This window comes from Bos grunniens, chromosome 13, assembly GCF_055505025.1.
Source record: "Bos grunniens cultivar Pamir isolate PY7600 chromosome 13, Bosgru_T2T1.0, whole genome shotgun sequence".
In the NCBI taxonomy this organism is placed as follows: domain Eukaryota; kingdom Metazoa; phylum Chordata; class Mammalia; order Artiodactyla; family Bovidae; genus Bos; species Bos grunniens.
This window is the reverse complement of record NC_141177.1, coordinates 18,885,126-18,898,002: the sequence shown is the minus strand read 5'-3', so window position 1 is coordinate 18,898,002 and position 12,877 is coordinate 18,885,126. Positions and strand designations below refer to the sequence as shown.

At 50.4% G+C, this 12,877-nt stretch overlaps 1 protein-coding gene across 1 annotated transcript; it reads right to left on the bottom strand.

Annotated features, from left to right (window-relative positions):
- Nucleotides 1–2,271: 2,271 nt before the first annotated feature.
- GDF5 (growth differentiation factor 5) lies at nt 2,272–6,922 on the bottom strand. The gene is made up of 2 exons (XM_086332188.1): nt 5,954–6,922; nt 2,272–3,695 (listed from the first exon to the last, which is right to left on the bottom strand). Exons 1-2 carry the CDS (start codon nt 6,576–6,578, stop codon nt 2,821–2,823), a joined length of 1,500 nt encoding a protein of 499 aa, XP_086188314.1. The 5' UTR covers nt 6,579–6,922; the 3' UTR covers nt 2,272–2,820.
- Between the last annotated feature and the right edge of the window lie 5,955 nt (nt 6,923–12,877).

Sequence of the window (12,877 nt, the reverse complement as noted above, 5' to 3'; positions counted from 1 at the left end):
GATGGAAGGGCTGTTCCCACCCACAGTTATCTCTGATTGGCTCCTCATAACATTCAGTCCCATCATTACATGGCGAATAGATGGGGAAACAATGGAAACAGTGACAGACTTTATTTTCTCAGGCTCCAAAATCACGGCAGATGGTGACTGCAGCCATGAAATTAAAAGACACTTGCTTCTTGAAAGAAAAACTATGACACACCTAGACAGCATTTTAAAAAGCAGAGACATTACTTTGCCAACAAAGGCCCATATAGTCAAAATTACGGTTTTTCCAATAGTCATGTATGGATGTGAGAGCTGGACCATAAAGAAGGCTGAGTGTCGAAGAATTGATGCTTTTGAACTCTGGTGTTGACTCTTGAGAGTCCCTTGGACTGCAAGGAGATCAAACCAGTCAATCCTAAAGGAATCAATCCTGAATATTCATTGGAAGGACTGATGCTGAAGCTGAAGCTCCAATACTTTGGCCACCTGATGCGAAGACCTGACTTACTGGAAAAGACCCTGATGCTGGGAAAAATTGAAGGCAGGAAGAGAAGGGGGCAACAGAGGATGAGATGGTTGGATGGCATCATCGACTCAATGGACATGAATTTGCACAAGCTCTGAGAGATGATAAAGGACAGGGAAACCTGGTGTGCTGCTGTCCACGGGGTCGCAGAGTCAGACACGACTGAATGACTGAACAGCAGTCTAGTTGGGAAATGTACACAGGCTGATTGGTTCTTTTGTGGAAGAGAATTATAGGACAGGTGGAGGTGGGAGAGGAAGCTCCCAGGGTATCAAGCCAGGGCCACAACAGTCAAATCAATGCCCAGGCCTTCAGCAGGAAGAGTACCATGGCTGAGATAATATGAGCCTCTCTGATAGGGGTAAGGCAGGAAGACCTCTGATCTTTTAGACTTTCCAAGAAACTAGGGATGTACTGTCTTGGAAATCAGGGCCCTGCCTCTCTGCCCTTGAGTGTCCAGCCACCTTGCTTCTACACTGCTCTCTCTGTGTCCCCAGCCCACCGCGTGGCCTCCCTGGCACCTCCTTTCCAGGCTCACTCTCCTCTCACATACACCAGAACTCTGTCTGCCGTGGCAGCTCCTTTGTTTACTTCCAGAGCTTGCAGGCCTGCCCCCCAGCCAAACACAACGAAACCCAGCCAGGGAGGGCTAGGCTCCAGGCTCAGGCTGGCCTCTCAGGGACAGGGAATGGCCTCCAAGCCAGGGAGGCAGCTTGAAGGTACACTACCCACCCCCTCATCCCCCGCCCTGGGCTCTTGCTTCAGGATCTGTCAACCCAAGTTTCAGGCCTTGAGGGAAGGGACACAGGATCTGCCCAGAGCTGGGCAAGCATCCTTACTGTTGAAACAGCTTTGGCTAGGAGCCCTGGGAATCAAAGCCCCAGCTGGAGAGGGGTGGGGAAAATTTTGAGGCCCCCTGGGTGGGAAGCAGAAGCCTGGGTTCTCCTCTTCTGGTCCTCCCCCTCCTCAGCCAGGCAGAACCTGGTCCCAAGCCCTGACAATGAGGACTCAGGTGCCCACATTTCCCTACCAGAGGGCCCTGCTCCCCTCCCAAGAGTTCATGCCTTGCTCCTCCCCAAAGGTTCTAGTGGAGGAGAGAAGTGGGTCTTGACTCTGGGCCAGGCCCCAGAAGGAAACACTGTCAGGCTGTGTCTGGCATTGGTCTGTCTAAGGTCGGTAAGGTCAATGGGGAGCTTACTTGTCTAATGGATAATTATGTATCTATATCCTGTATAGTGGAAAGGGGAGGGGTTCCAGTTGTTTCTAGAGCTGGGGTAAAGGGGTGGAAGGGGTGCCAAGCTGGAGGGTAGCAGGGCCGCAGGCAAGATCACATGAGGAATAGTGATCAGTGACAAAGGAGATGCCCCAATAGGTGAAGAGGAGGTCGAGGGCCCCTTTAACTGGTGACCAGTGGATTCTGAGTATGAGCTGGAGGGTGAGTATGAAATGGGGATGATTTTAGTGGAAATTAAATCCTCAAGTTCCCTCCCACTTAGGGACTCATTTTGGAGACAACAAACTTGACTAAGGAATGTCGAAAAGGAAACCCGGCAGAAACCGACCTCTGTTGCCAGGCCCCAGCGGAGTAGACAGAGCTCTCGGCGAACATCGGGAATAGGGTGAGAGGTGAAACCCTGGCCCAGCTCAGCCTGTGCTCTGTGTCCCATTCTGCTTCAGGCAGCCCACGTCCCCTCTCTGGGTCAGTCTTCTTTGAAGGGTCGCTGGGTCCCCAAGGGTAGACAAGAAATCTGCCACAGTTTTAGGCACAGTTTTGCTTTTTATCTCATCAATGTACATTTAAGTCTAACAGTCTAATAGCCTCCCACTCCTCACCCTGCCCAAGCCCGCTCCCCTTCTTTCCCACCCCTGCCTAATTAGCATCCATCTGCCTCCAGGGGCAGAAAGTCACCAGGTACAAGGGGGAGATGGCACCTGTGGGTCTCCCAAGGAGAGGCCTCCCTAGAGAGTGCCAAGGTCAAGAAGGCCCAGGAAAGGAGAGGTCATGGGCTGAGTCTCATTGGAAAACAAGGTCCCCTGGGTCTCAGTCCCATTCCAAGTCTGTCTCCCTGGGCCTGTGTCTGCCAATCAGAGAAGCAGAAGGCAAAAATCCCCAGGCAGGGGGACTTGTGGATAGAAAGGGATCTTTAGCAACTGAGCAAGGCTGCTGGCATCCCCTTTCACGGGGGCTGCGTAGATGCTCCTGGCTGTAGCTTCTGGATCCCCCTGTGATTCCAGGAGTGCAGGGAGGGGCTCTGGTGACCAGCATCCTGGGGACGTGCCGCCCGGGAAGACAGAGGCCAGTGTTGCTACCTGCACCCACAAGACTCCACGACCATGTCCTCATACTGCTTATAGACCACGTTGTTGGCCGAGTCGATGAACAGGATACTGATGGGACTCAGCCTCGTGGGCACACAGCAGGTGGGCGGTGTGGACTCGGGGTCCATGGAGTTCATCAGGGTCTGGATGACCGCGTGGTTCGTGGGCTCCAGGTGGGAGCGCAAGGGGAACTCACACAGCCCCTCGCAGTGGAAAGCCTCGTACTCCAGGGGCGCGATAATCCAGTCATCCCAGCCCATGTCCTTGAAGTTGACATGCAGCGCCTTCCGACTGCAGCGGGCCTTGGGGTTCTTGCTAGGCCGCTTGCCCTGGCGCGTGGCCAGGGGGGCCCGCCGCTTTCGCCGCTGGCTGAACAGGTACTCATACACGGTCTTATCATCCTGGCCGGAGCGGGCCTTGATCTCATTGAAGAACAGGTCCCGTTTCTTGGTGCGGCCAAACACCAGGAACAGGGCTTTCTCGTGGACCTGCCGGGCGGCGCGGTCAAAGCCCAGGCCACGGAGGTCCATGGCCCGGCCCCGTTCCCAGGCCTCCAGCTCCAAGCACAGCTGGGCTGAGTTCTTAAAGTTTCGGAAGAGCTTCCAGATGTCGAACACCTCCCAGCCAGAGCCGTCCAGGCCTGGCACGGAACGCACATCCAGCAAGGCTGCCGGCTGCCGGCCGCTGGGGCAACTGGACAGCTTCAGCTGGGCAGCCCGCCCGCTACCGGGGGCCACTGGCTTGGCCGCATCCAAGGGCTTCTTCCGCAAGATCCGCAGCTCGGCCCCTAGTAGCCCATCCTTCTCCAGGGCACTAATGTCAAACACGTACCTCTGCTTCCTGACCGCGGGACCTCGGTCATCTAGAGAGAACACCCAGAAGTCATTGCCCATAGCCTCACCAAGGGAGCCAGTCACCACACAGCCTAGGGGAGGGCCACGGCTCTTCTCCCCCAAGAGAGCTCTCTTTAACCTCTTCCCCCACTTCAACAGAGGCCAAGACCCAAATCATGGAGAGCCTTTTCCAAAATAAGGAAGCTTCCCACACAGTCAACCAAATAGGGCTGTTCACCTATAGATGTGACTGTGGAGGATTTGAGTGATTCTGGGTGTCTGTGTCAATGACACGCATAGCAGAGGTCCGTCAGCCTTAGAACTGCCTCCTGCCTGTCTCTCTCCCATTTGCTATCCAATATGATATCTCTTTGGTAAGAGAGGCAGGGTGATCATTATAATGACCTGCTCTGTTTTTCCAGAGGAGGCACCTGAGGCTCAGAGAAGTTAGGTAACTTGCTCAAGGTTACCCAGCTGGCAAAAAGCACGGTTGGAACTCCAGCCTAGAACTTGTTATGCCTGATCCTGGGCTGCTTCTACTATACTATGCCTTAAAGAAGATCTTAGTGCTCTTGTTTCACAGATGAAGCACAGAGAGGGAGAGTGACTTGCCTAAGGTCACACAGCGAGTTAATGACCAAACTGGTCTATGATCCAATGTTCCTGGCTAGTCTAATGATTTGTGGTGTATGCTTCTTACTCTCCTTGGTGGGTGAGTGTGTGTGTGAATGACAGTTTGTGTGTGTATATGTATGACTGGGTCCACATGTGAGTATGGAAAGCAACGCCTATTTGAGTGACAGGTTACATGCATGTATGATTGCGCTTGTGTGACTGTTTGAAGGGTATGTATGTATTGGGTTGGCCAAAAAGTTCTTTCGATTTCTTCTATTAAATGGTACAGAAAACACAAAAAAAACTTTTTGGCAACCCAATATATGTGTCTGTATATATGTAAGAAAGTTCTGTGTGTATATGTCAGGTGTGCGTGTGCACATTGTGTATGTGTGTGTGTATGCGATTCACCATGTATTTACAAACATAAGGCTCTGCGTGTATACAAGAAGCTCAGTGGTATGTCTGAATCAGCACGCCCTCCTTCCTAAATACCAATTTGCCATTGGGAAGCATTCATAATATTGCTCTAGAAGGTGACTAATTAGGCCTTTAAACTCCCCATCTCTCCCCCTCCAAGCTCCCTTAGAGCTGGGGGGCACAAGGACTTACTTTATGATTCCCCGAGGGGTCACAGCTTTCTCTGGCTGGGCAGGCAGCCAGACCACCTCCCCCACCTCAGCAGACCCGCTGCCTCTGTGCCTCCCCCGCCCTCTGTCACTCCCCCACCCGCCAGCTCTAATGAGGAGCCTCTTCCCCTCTCTGACCCCTCCCCCACCCTGCCAGCCAAAGTCCCAAGACTCCCAGAACCAGAGCATACGAGCCTCCAGCAACCCTAGCCATCAGGTCAACCTCCTTCTTCACTCTTATGGATAAACTCAGGCCCTGAGAGGGGAAAGGACTTGCTGAAATCACATGGCAAGTTGAGGGGACAAGCCAAGACAGTGATGCTAGGAGGGCAGATTGTCTCCTGGGTTCATGATAAAAATGATCTGTGTCTAGGACAGGACATAAGGTTTTCATATTGGAAGGGCTCTCAGAAGTCACCACATCCAACCTCCATAGAGTTGTACTGATGGGAAAACTGAGACCCCAGAGGGAGAGGGGGCTTTCCCAAGGTCACACTGTGAGTTAGACCCTAGGTCTGTTGTCCACCCCACCCCATATATCTGAAGATCATTCCATGACTCCAAGATGCCTCATTTCCTGCCTTCACCTATCTTACCTTCTCTGCCCCCTTGCCTGAAGGGAAAGTGGCAGAACCATGGGCATCTGAGATTCATTTCTCTCTCTGCCATCCAAGAAAACCTACAACCCCATGCAGCCTAGAAAGTCTGACCAACTCAATAAGAACAGAGTGTGGCCTGGTAATTAAGAGTTTAAGAGGCTGGTCCTCAATTCTGCCACCAACCAGAAGGGCTTGTCTCCTTTCCAGGCTTCAGGAACCCCCTCCACATCTTGCAGGAATTGCACTTGGGGATCCCCAGGTGCCCTCTGGCTCTGACATGCCAGCAGTCTGGGACCTGGTGTGAGTGAGGTTAATCCCAGATACCACCCTGGGCCAGAAGCACACACCATCTCCCCCCAGTGCAGTGTCTGGGCTCTAAAGCCCCCTCCATGCATGCAGATGCCCCTCCCTCTGAGCCGTGCCCCAGCCACCCCGCCCCCTCACCTTGCCCTTTGTCAATAAAGCTGGTGATGGTGTTGGCCAGGCCAGCCTCCAACTTCACGCTGCTGTTGCCTCCCTTTCTGTCAGCATCGGACAGCGTCCTGTACAGCGAGAGCATGTACTCGTGGGGCGTGATGGGGGGCGGGCGGAACGGCTCCTTGGGCTCACGCGGGGACCCAGGCTCCCTGGCCTTCTTCAGCAGGAAGGGACTGGGGACAGAGCCTGCCTTTGAGGGTGCCTTCCCCCCAGGAAGCTGTCCTTTTGGGGTCACCGTCCGCGTGGCCCCCTGCCTTGTCTGGGGAGGGTGTCCTGGCTTGGGTTCAGGGCCACCCGATCTGGGGGGCAGCTTTTTGGGTTCATCCTTCTTGGGCTGTGTCAGGCCTCCTGTCTGCCCGGTGCCCCCCTTGGCCCTGGCATTGGTGGCCCCCCCACCGTAGCTGTGACCCCCTGGCCTGAAGATGTTCTGGGCCAGAGGGGGTCTCTCCTTGGCTTCTGCTTTGGCCAGTCCTGGCCTGGCCCCCTGGGGTCTCTGGCCCAAGTCAGGGGCACCCAACACAGTGCAGATGAATTCCAGGTCCAGCCAAGCCAGGTGCCAAAGCAAGAGAGTGAGGAGTTTGGGGAGTCTCATCCTCTGGCCAGCCGCTGAATGATGCCCAAGAGAACAGCGGCAGTAGCGAAGGTGCCTCTGGTTTGGCAGGAAAAACCATGAAAGGAGCGGACCCTCAAAAGCAGCGGCAGCAGCAGTAGCAGCAGAAGGAAGGGCTTTCTCCTCAGTCTGAGACTCTTGAAGTCTGCCGGGTGTGTGTTTGTATCCAGTCCCATAGTGGAAATGCTCTCCTATCCAGACGTGCACCGTCTCCAGTCAGCAGCTGAAAATAACTCGTTCTTGAAAGGAGAAAGCCGACCGCCCCCTTTCTCCTGCACAACTGACTGAGGGCCTGAAGGAGGCTTGTATAAGGCTCAGGGATTTTTCCAAGAAGGAAGAATGGCGTAATGCTGCTAACTTTTGAATCCTTTCCAGTGAAAATACTTACACACACTCGCGCGCGCGCACACACACACACACATACACACACACACACACACAAGCCTGCAGGTGCTCAGAAAAATCTTTTACAAACCTGAACTCAGGAATTGGAAACGGAATTCCAACCCAAACCAATTTAATTACTCTCTGATGTCATGCTGTCTAAACTCATTTAAGTGCGATATATTTATGTGAAAAAAATCACCGCTGCCCTCTGAGGCCATGGCTCACGGGGGCTCTTGGCACAGAGCCCCGTGGGGGGATTCTAGAGTGGAGCGGGGTGGGTGGGGGAGACTTTCAGTCCCATGGAGCAGACTCTGGGGTCTTCACCTCCACATCACGGCCCACCCCACCTTCCCAAGGAGAGATGCTAAGGAATGGATTCAAAGATCTCAAACCCCAGAGGCATGAGAGTGTGGTTTTCAGTTAAGTCCTTGGGGTGTTTTTAAAGCAACCTTCGCATCTAGTCTGGGACCTGTTCTGTTGTTGGTGTGTGGGGGGTGGGGGAGGGCAGCACAGATGGCAGAATTCACCCACAGTTTCTTTTATTTTAATAAACTTGTGGTGACCCAGAGCCAGAAAAATATCGGTACCCACCACACCCCTCCCCCAAATGCCATTGACTGAGCTCAGATGGTTTCTCCAGGATTTGGGGGGCGCCCCCGAGCCCACTCTTTGGACGGAGACACGTCCTGAGTGTCTATACCTCACCGCCACCCCAGCAAAGACAGGCTCAGTTTTGTTGTGAGAGACTGGCTGAGTCCCAGAGGTGGCAGCCCCAGCCTGGGGCAGCAGCGGCCCCTGCAGGAGGCAGAAAAAATGATTTCCCACACACTGCTTTTCTGATATTAGTAGCTCTGGAAGAAGTCTGAACTCCAGCTGGCTCAGCGGGGGAAACTGTTCCCTTTACCTAGAACATCCTCCTTTTACTCCCACGACAGGAGGAAGCTCCTCTTATCCTGAGAGCTTCAGCTGAAAATTCACCTCCTCCAGGAAGCCTTCCCAGATCCCCAAACAGAACCAATTACCCCTTTTTTGAACATTTCACTGCAACAGACTGTGAGAGAAATAGAAGTGGTAGAAGCAGTCATCAGGTAGGCTTCCTTCTTTCTTTAATTTTAATTTTTAGCCCTGCCTTGTGGCATGTGGGATCTCTGTTCCCCCACCAGAAATCAAACCCGTGCCCCCAGCAGTGGCAGCGCAGAGTCTTAACCATTGGACTCCCAGAGAAGTCCCTTTATTTTATTTATTTTTTAGGCTTCCTTCTTAACCCTAGATTCTCTGAGCCTGCCTGATAGAGATCTGTTTGTACCCTGAGGTCACCAGATTGGTTTCCTAGCACACCTGGCACAGAGTAGAAGCTCAGTAAGCATTCAATGAAGGAAGGAAGATGAAACTCACGGCCGGGGTGTCCAGGTGCCCAGCCAACGTTTTCATGGTGATATGTCCAGATCCTCACTAATCCTCAGAGCACAGCTGCATAATTTGGCCTCTTGAAGCTTCATCTGGTGCTCCTAGGTCAGAAACGCCAGGAGATCTCCACCTCCCCATCTCCAAGAATCAACGCACCGCCAGATACTCCTTTGCAGGAGCTTTAAGGAAGAGCTGAGGTGGTCAAGTAAGTGGCAACCCGCTCCAGTATTCTTGACTGGGAAATCCCATGGACAAAGGAGACTGGTGGGCTACAGTCCATGGGGCTGCAAAGAGTCAGACAAGACTGAGCATGCACACGTAAGCTCTAAGTTAAATACTGTAGAAAATGATTGAGTATTTCTTAAAATCTTACAAAATAAGAATTAAGGGTAATGATTCCATTCAGATAAAATTGAGTGATAAAAATTTTTTTTAAAAAGGCAAAGCTGAGGGCTTCCCAGGTGGTTCAGATGGTAAAGAATCTGCCTGCCATGCAGGAGACCCAGGTTCGGTCCCTGGGTCAGGAAGATCCCTTGGAGAAGGAAATGGCAACCCACTCCAGTACTCTTACCTGAAGAATTCCATGCACAGAGCTTGGCGGGCTACAGTCCAGGAGATTGGAAAGAGTTGGACACAGCTAAGGAACTAACACTTTCACCTGAAGAAGAGCTGAATCCCTTCCTATCCCTCCAGTTGCCCAGGTTCACAACACTTGGCTTCCCTTTTGACTTGTCCCACTTAAGCCATCATCTCTGGCATTCCTTTCTCCTTTCCACCCCCACAGCCTTGCAGTCTCAGTCCTCTTCACAACCCGTCCTTAGAGAATTCCCTTAGAACTGGCTTCCAGACTGCTCTGTCCCACCTCCCTCCCCCAAAACTGCCCATCGAAAAGCGCCAACTTGTCTGCCCTCTCCTCCATGAAGCCTTCCCTCTTCCACCAGAAAATACACACTTCTGAATTGCCATCACACATTTTGTGTCTCCACTTTGGCACACAAAATCATCCAGTTCTGCCTCTAAACCACTCCCATCTCAGACACAGGTCATTTCTTCTACTCGGTGTCCTTTTCTCATATTTAAAAAATCATAGCCTAATTCCTTAGGGCAGTAATAGTTTATTTACATACCTGCCTACCCCATTAGATTATGACTAGATGACACCATATTTATCTTTCAATTTTTCCCAGGCCTGGGTACAGGGCCCAGCACATAGCGGGTTCTCAACATGTCATATGGATGGATGGATTTCTAACCAGCCCTTATATACCAAAGTCACAATTTTCTACTTTCAGGTATAGTTACTTTTAGACATATTGTGCTTTCCCTGCCAGACTCCTGAGTTCCCTATAGGGAAAGATTCTGTCTTGACACTTATTAGGTACTTTGTAAGCTTGAGTGAGTGAATAAATGAAGGGATGAATAAAACAAACCATCAAGCTGTTCCTGGGACTTCCTTGGCAGTCCAGTGGTTAAAATTCCATGTTTCCCATGTAAGGGGTGCAGGTTTGATCCCTGGTCAGGGAAACCCACATACCATGCAGTGCAGCAAAAAAAAAAAAAAGGAAAAAAAAAAAGATGTCTCTAAATATGGCTTGATAAGGACTCAGGGCTCGAGATAAACAGGCCTGATTTTGAATTCTGCTTCTGCTTTATGGTCTAGTGCATTATGTGATCTCTGCTGCTGCTGCTGCTAAGTTGCTTAGTCATGTCCGACTCTGTGCGACCCCAGAGATGGCAGCCCACCAGGCTCTGCCGTCCCTGGGATTCTCCACGCAAGAACACTGAAGTGGGTTGCCATTTCCTTCTCCAATGCATGAAAGTGAAAAGTGAAAGGGAAGTCGCTCAGTCGTGTCCGACTCTTAGTGACCCCATGGACTGCAGCCCGCCAGACTTCTCCATCCATGGGATTTTCCAGGCAAGGGTACTGGAGTGGGGTGCCTATGTGATCTCTGGAAGCCCCTAAACCTCTCTGAAACTCTGATCAGGGATTATGACAGTGCCTACCTCACAGGGTGTTTGTGGGGATTCAATTACATAAATTATAAAAAGTGATTAGCCTGGTACCTGGCAAATCATAATAGCTGCTATTTGTTGAGCCATGTACTAAAGTAAACTAGACTCTGGCCTTTGTATCCCACTGTATTTTTATCTTATTTATCTTCATAATAACCTGTGATGAAGGCACTCTCAGTACCCTGATTTTGCAGATGAGGAAATTGAAGTTTGGAAACATTAAATTACCTTTAATGTCTAATTGCCAACATCTGCTGGATCATCGAAAATGTAAAGAGAGTTCCAGAAAAACATCTATTTCTGCTTTCTTGACTATGCCAAAGCCTTTGACTGTGTGGATCACAATAAACTGTGGAAAATTCTGAAAGAGATGGGAATACCAGACCACTTGACCTGCCTCTTGAGAAACCTATATGCAGGTCAGGAAGCAACAGTTAGAACTGGACATGGGACAACAGACTGGTTCCAAATAGGAAAAGGAGTACGTCAAGGCTGTATATTGTCACCCTGCTTATTTAACTTATATGCAGAGTACATCATGAGAAACCCTGGGCTGGAAGAAGCACAAGCTGGAATCAAGATTGCCTGGAGAAATATCAATAACCTCAGATATGCAGATGACACCACCCTTATGGCAGAAAGTGAAGAAGAATTAAAGAGCCTCTTGATGAAAGTGAAAGAGGAGAGTGAAAAAGTTGGCTTAAAGCTCAACATTCAGAAAACTAAGATCATGGCATCCGGTCCCATCACTTCATGGGAAATAGATGGGGAAACAGTGGAAACAGTGTCAGACTTTATTCTTCTGGGCTCCAAAATCACTGCAGAATGTGATTGCAGCCACGAAATTAAAAGACGCTTACTCCTTGGAAGGAAAGTTATGACCAACCTAGACAGCATATTGAAAAGCAGAGACATTACTTTGCCCATAAAGGTCCATCTAGTCAAGGCTATGGTTTTTCCTGTGGTCATGTATGGATGTGAGAGTTGGACTATAAAGAAAGCTGAGCGCCGAAGAATTGATGCTTTTGAACTGTGGTGTTGGAGAAGACTCTTGAGAGTCCCTTGGACAGCAAGGAGATCCAACCAGTCCATCCTAAAGGAGATCAGTCCTGGGTGTTCATTGGAAGGACTGATGTTGAAGCTGAAACTCCAATACTTTGGCCACCTGATGCGGACAGCTGACTCATTTGAAAAGACCCTGATGATGGGAAAGATTGCGGGCAGGAGGAGAAGGGGATGACAGAAGATGAGATGGTTGGATGGCATCACTGACTCGATGGACATGGGTTTGGGTGAACTCCAGGAGTTGGTGATGGACAGGGAGGCCTGGCATGCTGCGGTTCACGGGGTTGCAAAGAGTCGGACATGACTGAGCAACTGAACTGAACTGATCGTCTAATTCCTGTTCTGATACATTTTATACCAAAGAATCTTTTTCTTTAATATTTATTTATTTGACTGCACCAATCTTAGCTTTGCTGCTCCATGGCATGTGGGATCTTAATTCCCCAACCAGGCATGGAACCCATGTTCCCTGCATTACAAGGCAGATTCTTAACCACTGAACCACTAGGGAAGTCCCATACCAAAGACTCTTAACCTGGATTCTAGAAACATAAGAAATGAAAGAGTGGTTGGGGCAATTGTGGTCTTCTTGGCTTTTAGTCAAGTGGGGACATTGGAGGAGTTGGAGCAGGCCTATTATTTGAGGACCAGAGAACTCCAGAAATGGGGTGGGAGCAGGGAAAGGGGATTCTGAGCTTGCTCCTCTCCAGGGAGGAGCCCAGGGGACCCATCTGGATCTCACTATAAAGGTGACTAATCACTTCAGTCCCCTCTGGTAATTACAACCAGATGCTGCTGCTGGCAGTGCTTCAGTCCCAACATGTTTAATTACAGGGATGCAGAGTCCCTCGGTCCTCCATGTCCCCCTACCTCCCCCTCGCCTGTCAGTGATATTAATGTCCAACTCGAGGTAGAGGCTAGGAATGTTGGGAAGCCATTGGCATAGAAATGACCTTCTGCTGTCTAGAGCCTTTAACTTTTATACCTGTTTCCCCATCCATCTCATGGGCACTCCACAAGACATCCTCTTAAAGTTGGCAGGCCAGAGCATTATTTATACCCATTTCACAGATGAGCCAATAGTGAACTGAATCATCAGCATTACCATCATCATCTTTTCCTTTCTTCATGCACTTAGCAGTTTGCAAAGTGGCTTTGTATTCTTTAAGCAATCTCTCTCTCTCTCTCTCTCCCTGTGTCTCTTTTGAGGGGAGGGAGTATAGTTGGTTTACAACATTCTGTTAGTTTCTGCAGTACAGCAAAGTGAATCAGCTACATGTATACATATATCCCCTCTTCCTGGATTTCCTTCCCACTTAGGTCACCGCAGAGCCTTGAGTAGAGATCCCAGTGCTATACAGTCAGTTCTCATTAGTTATCTATTTTATACTAAACTATCTGAATCTCTT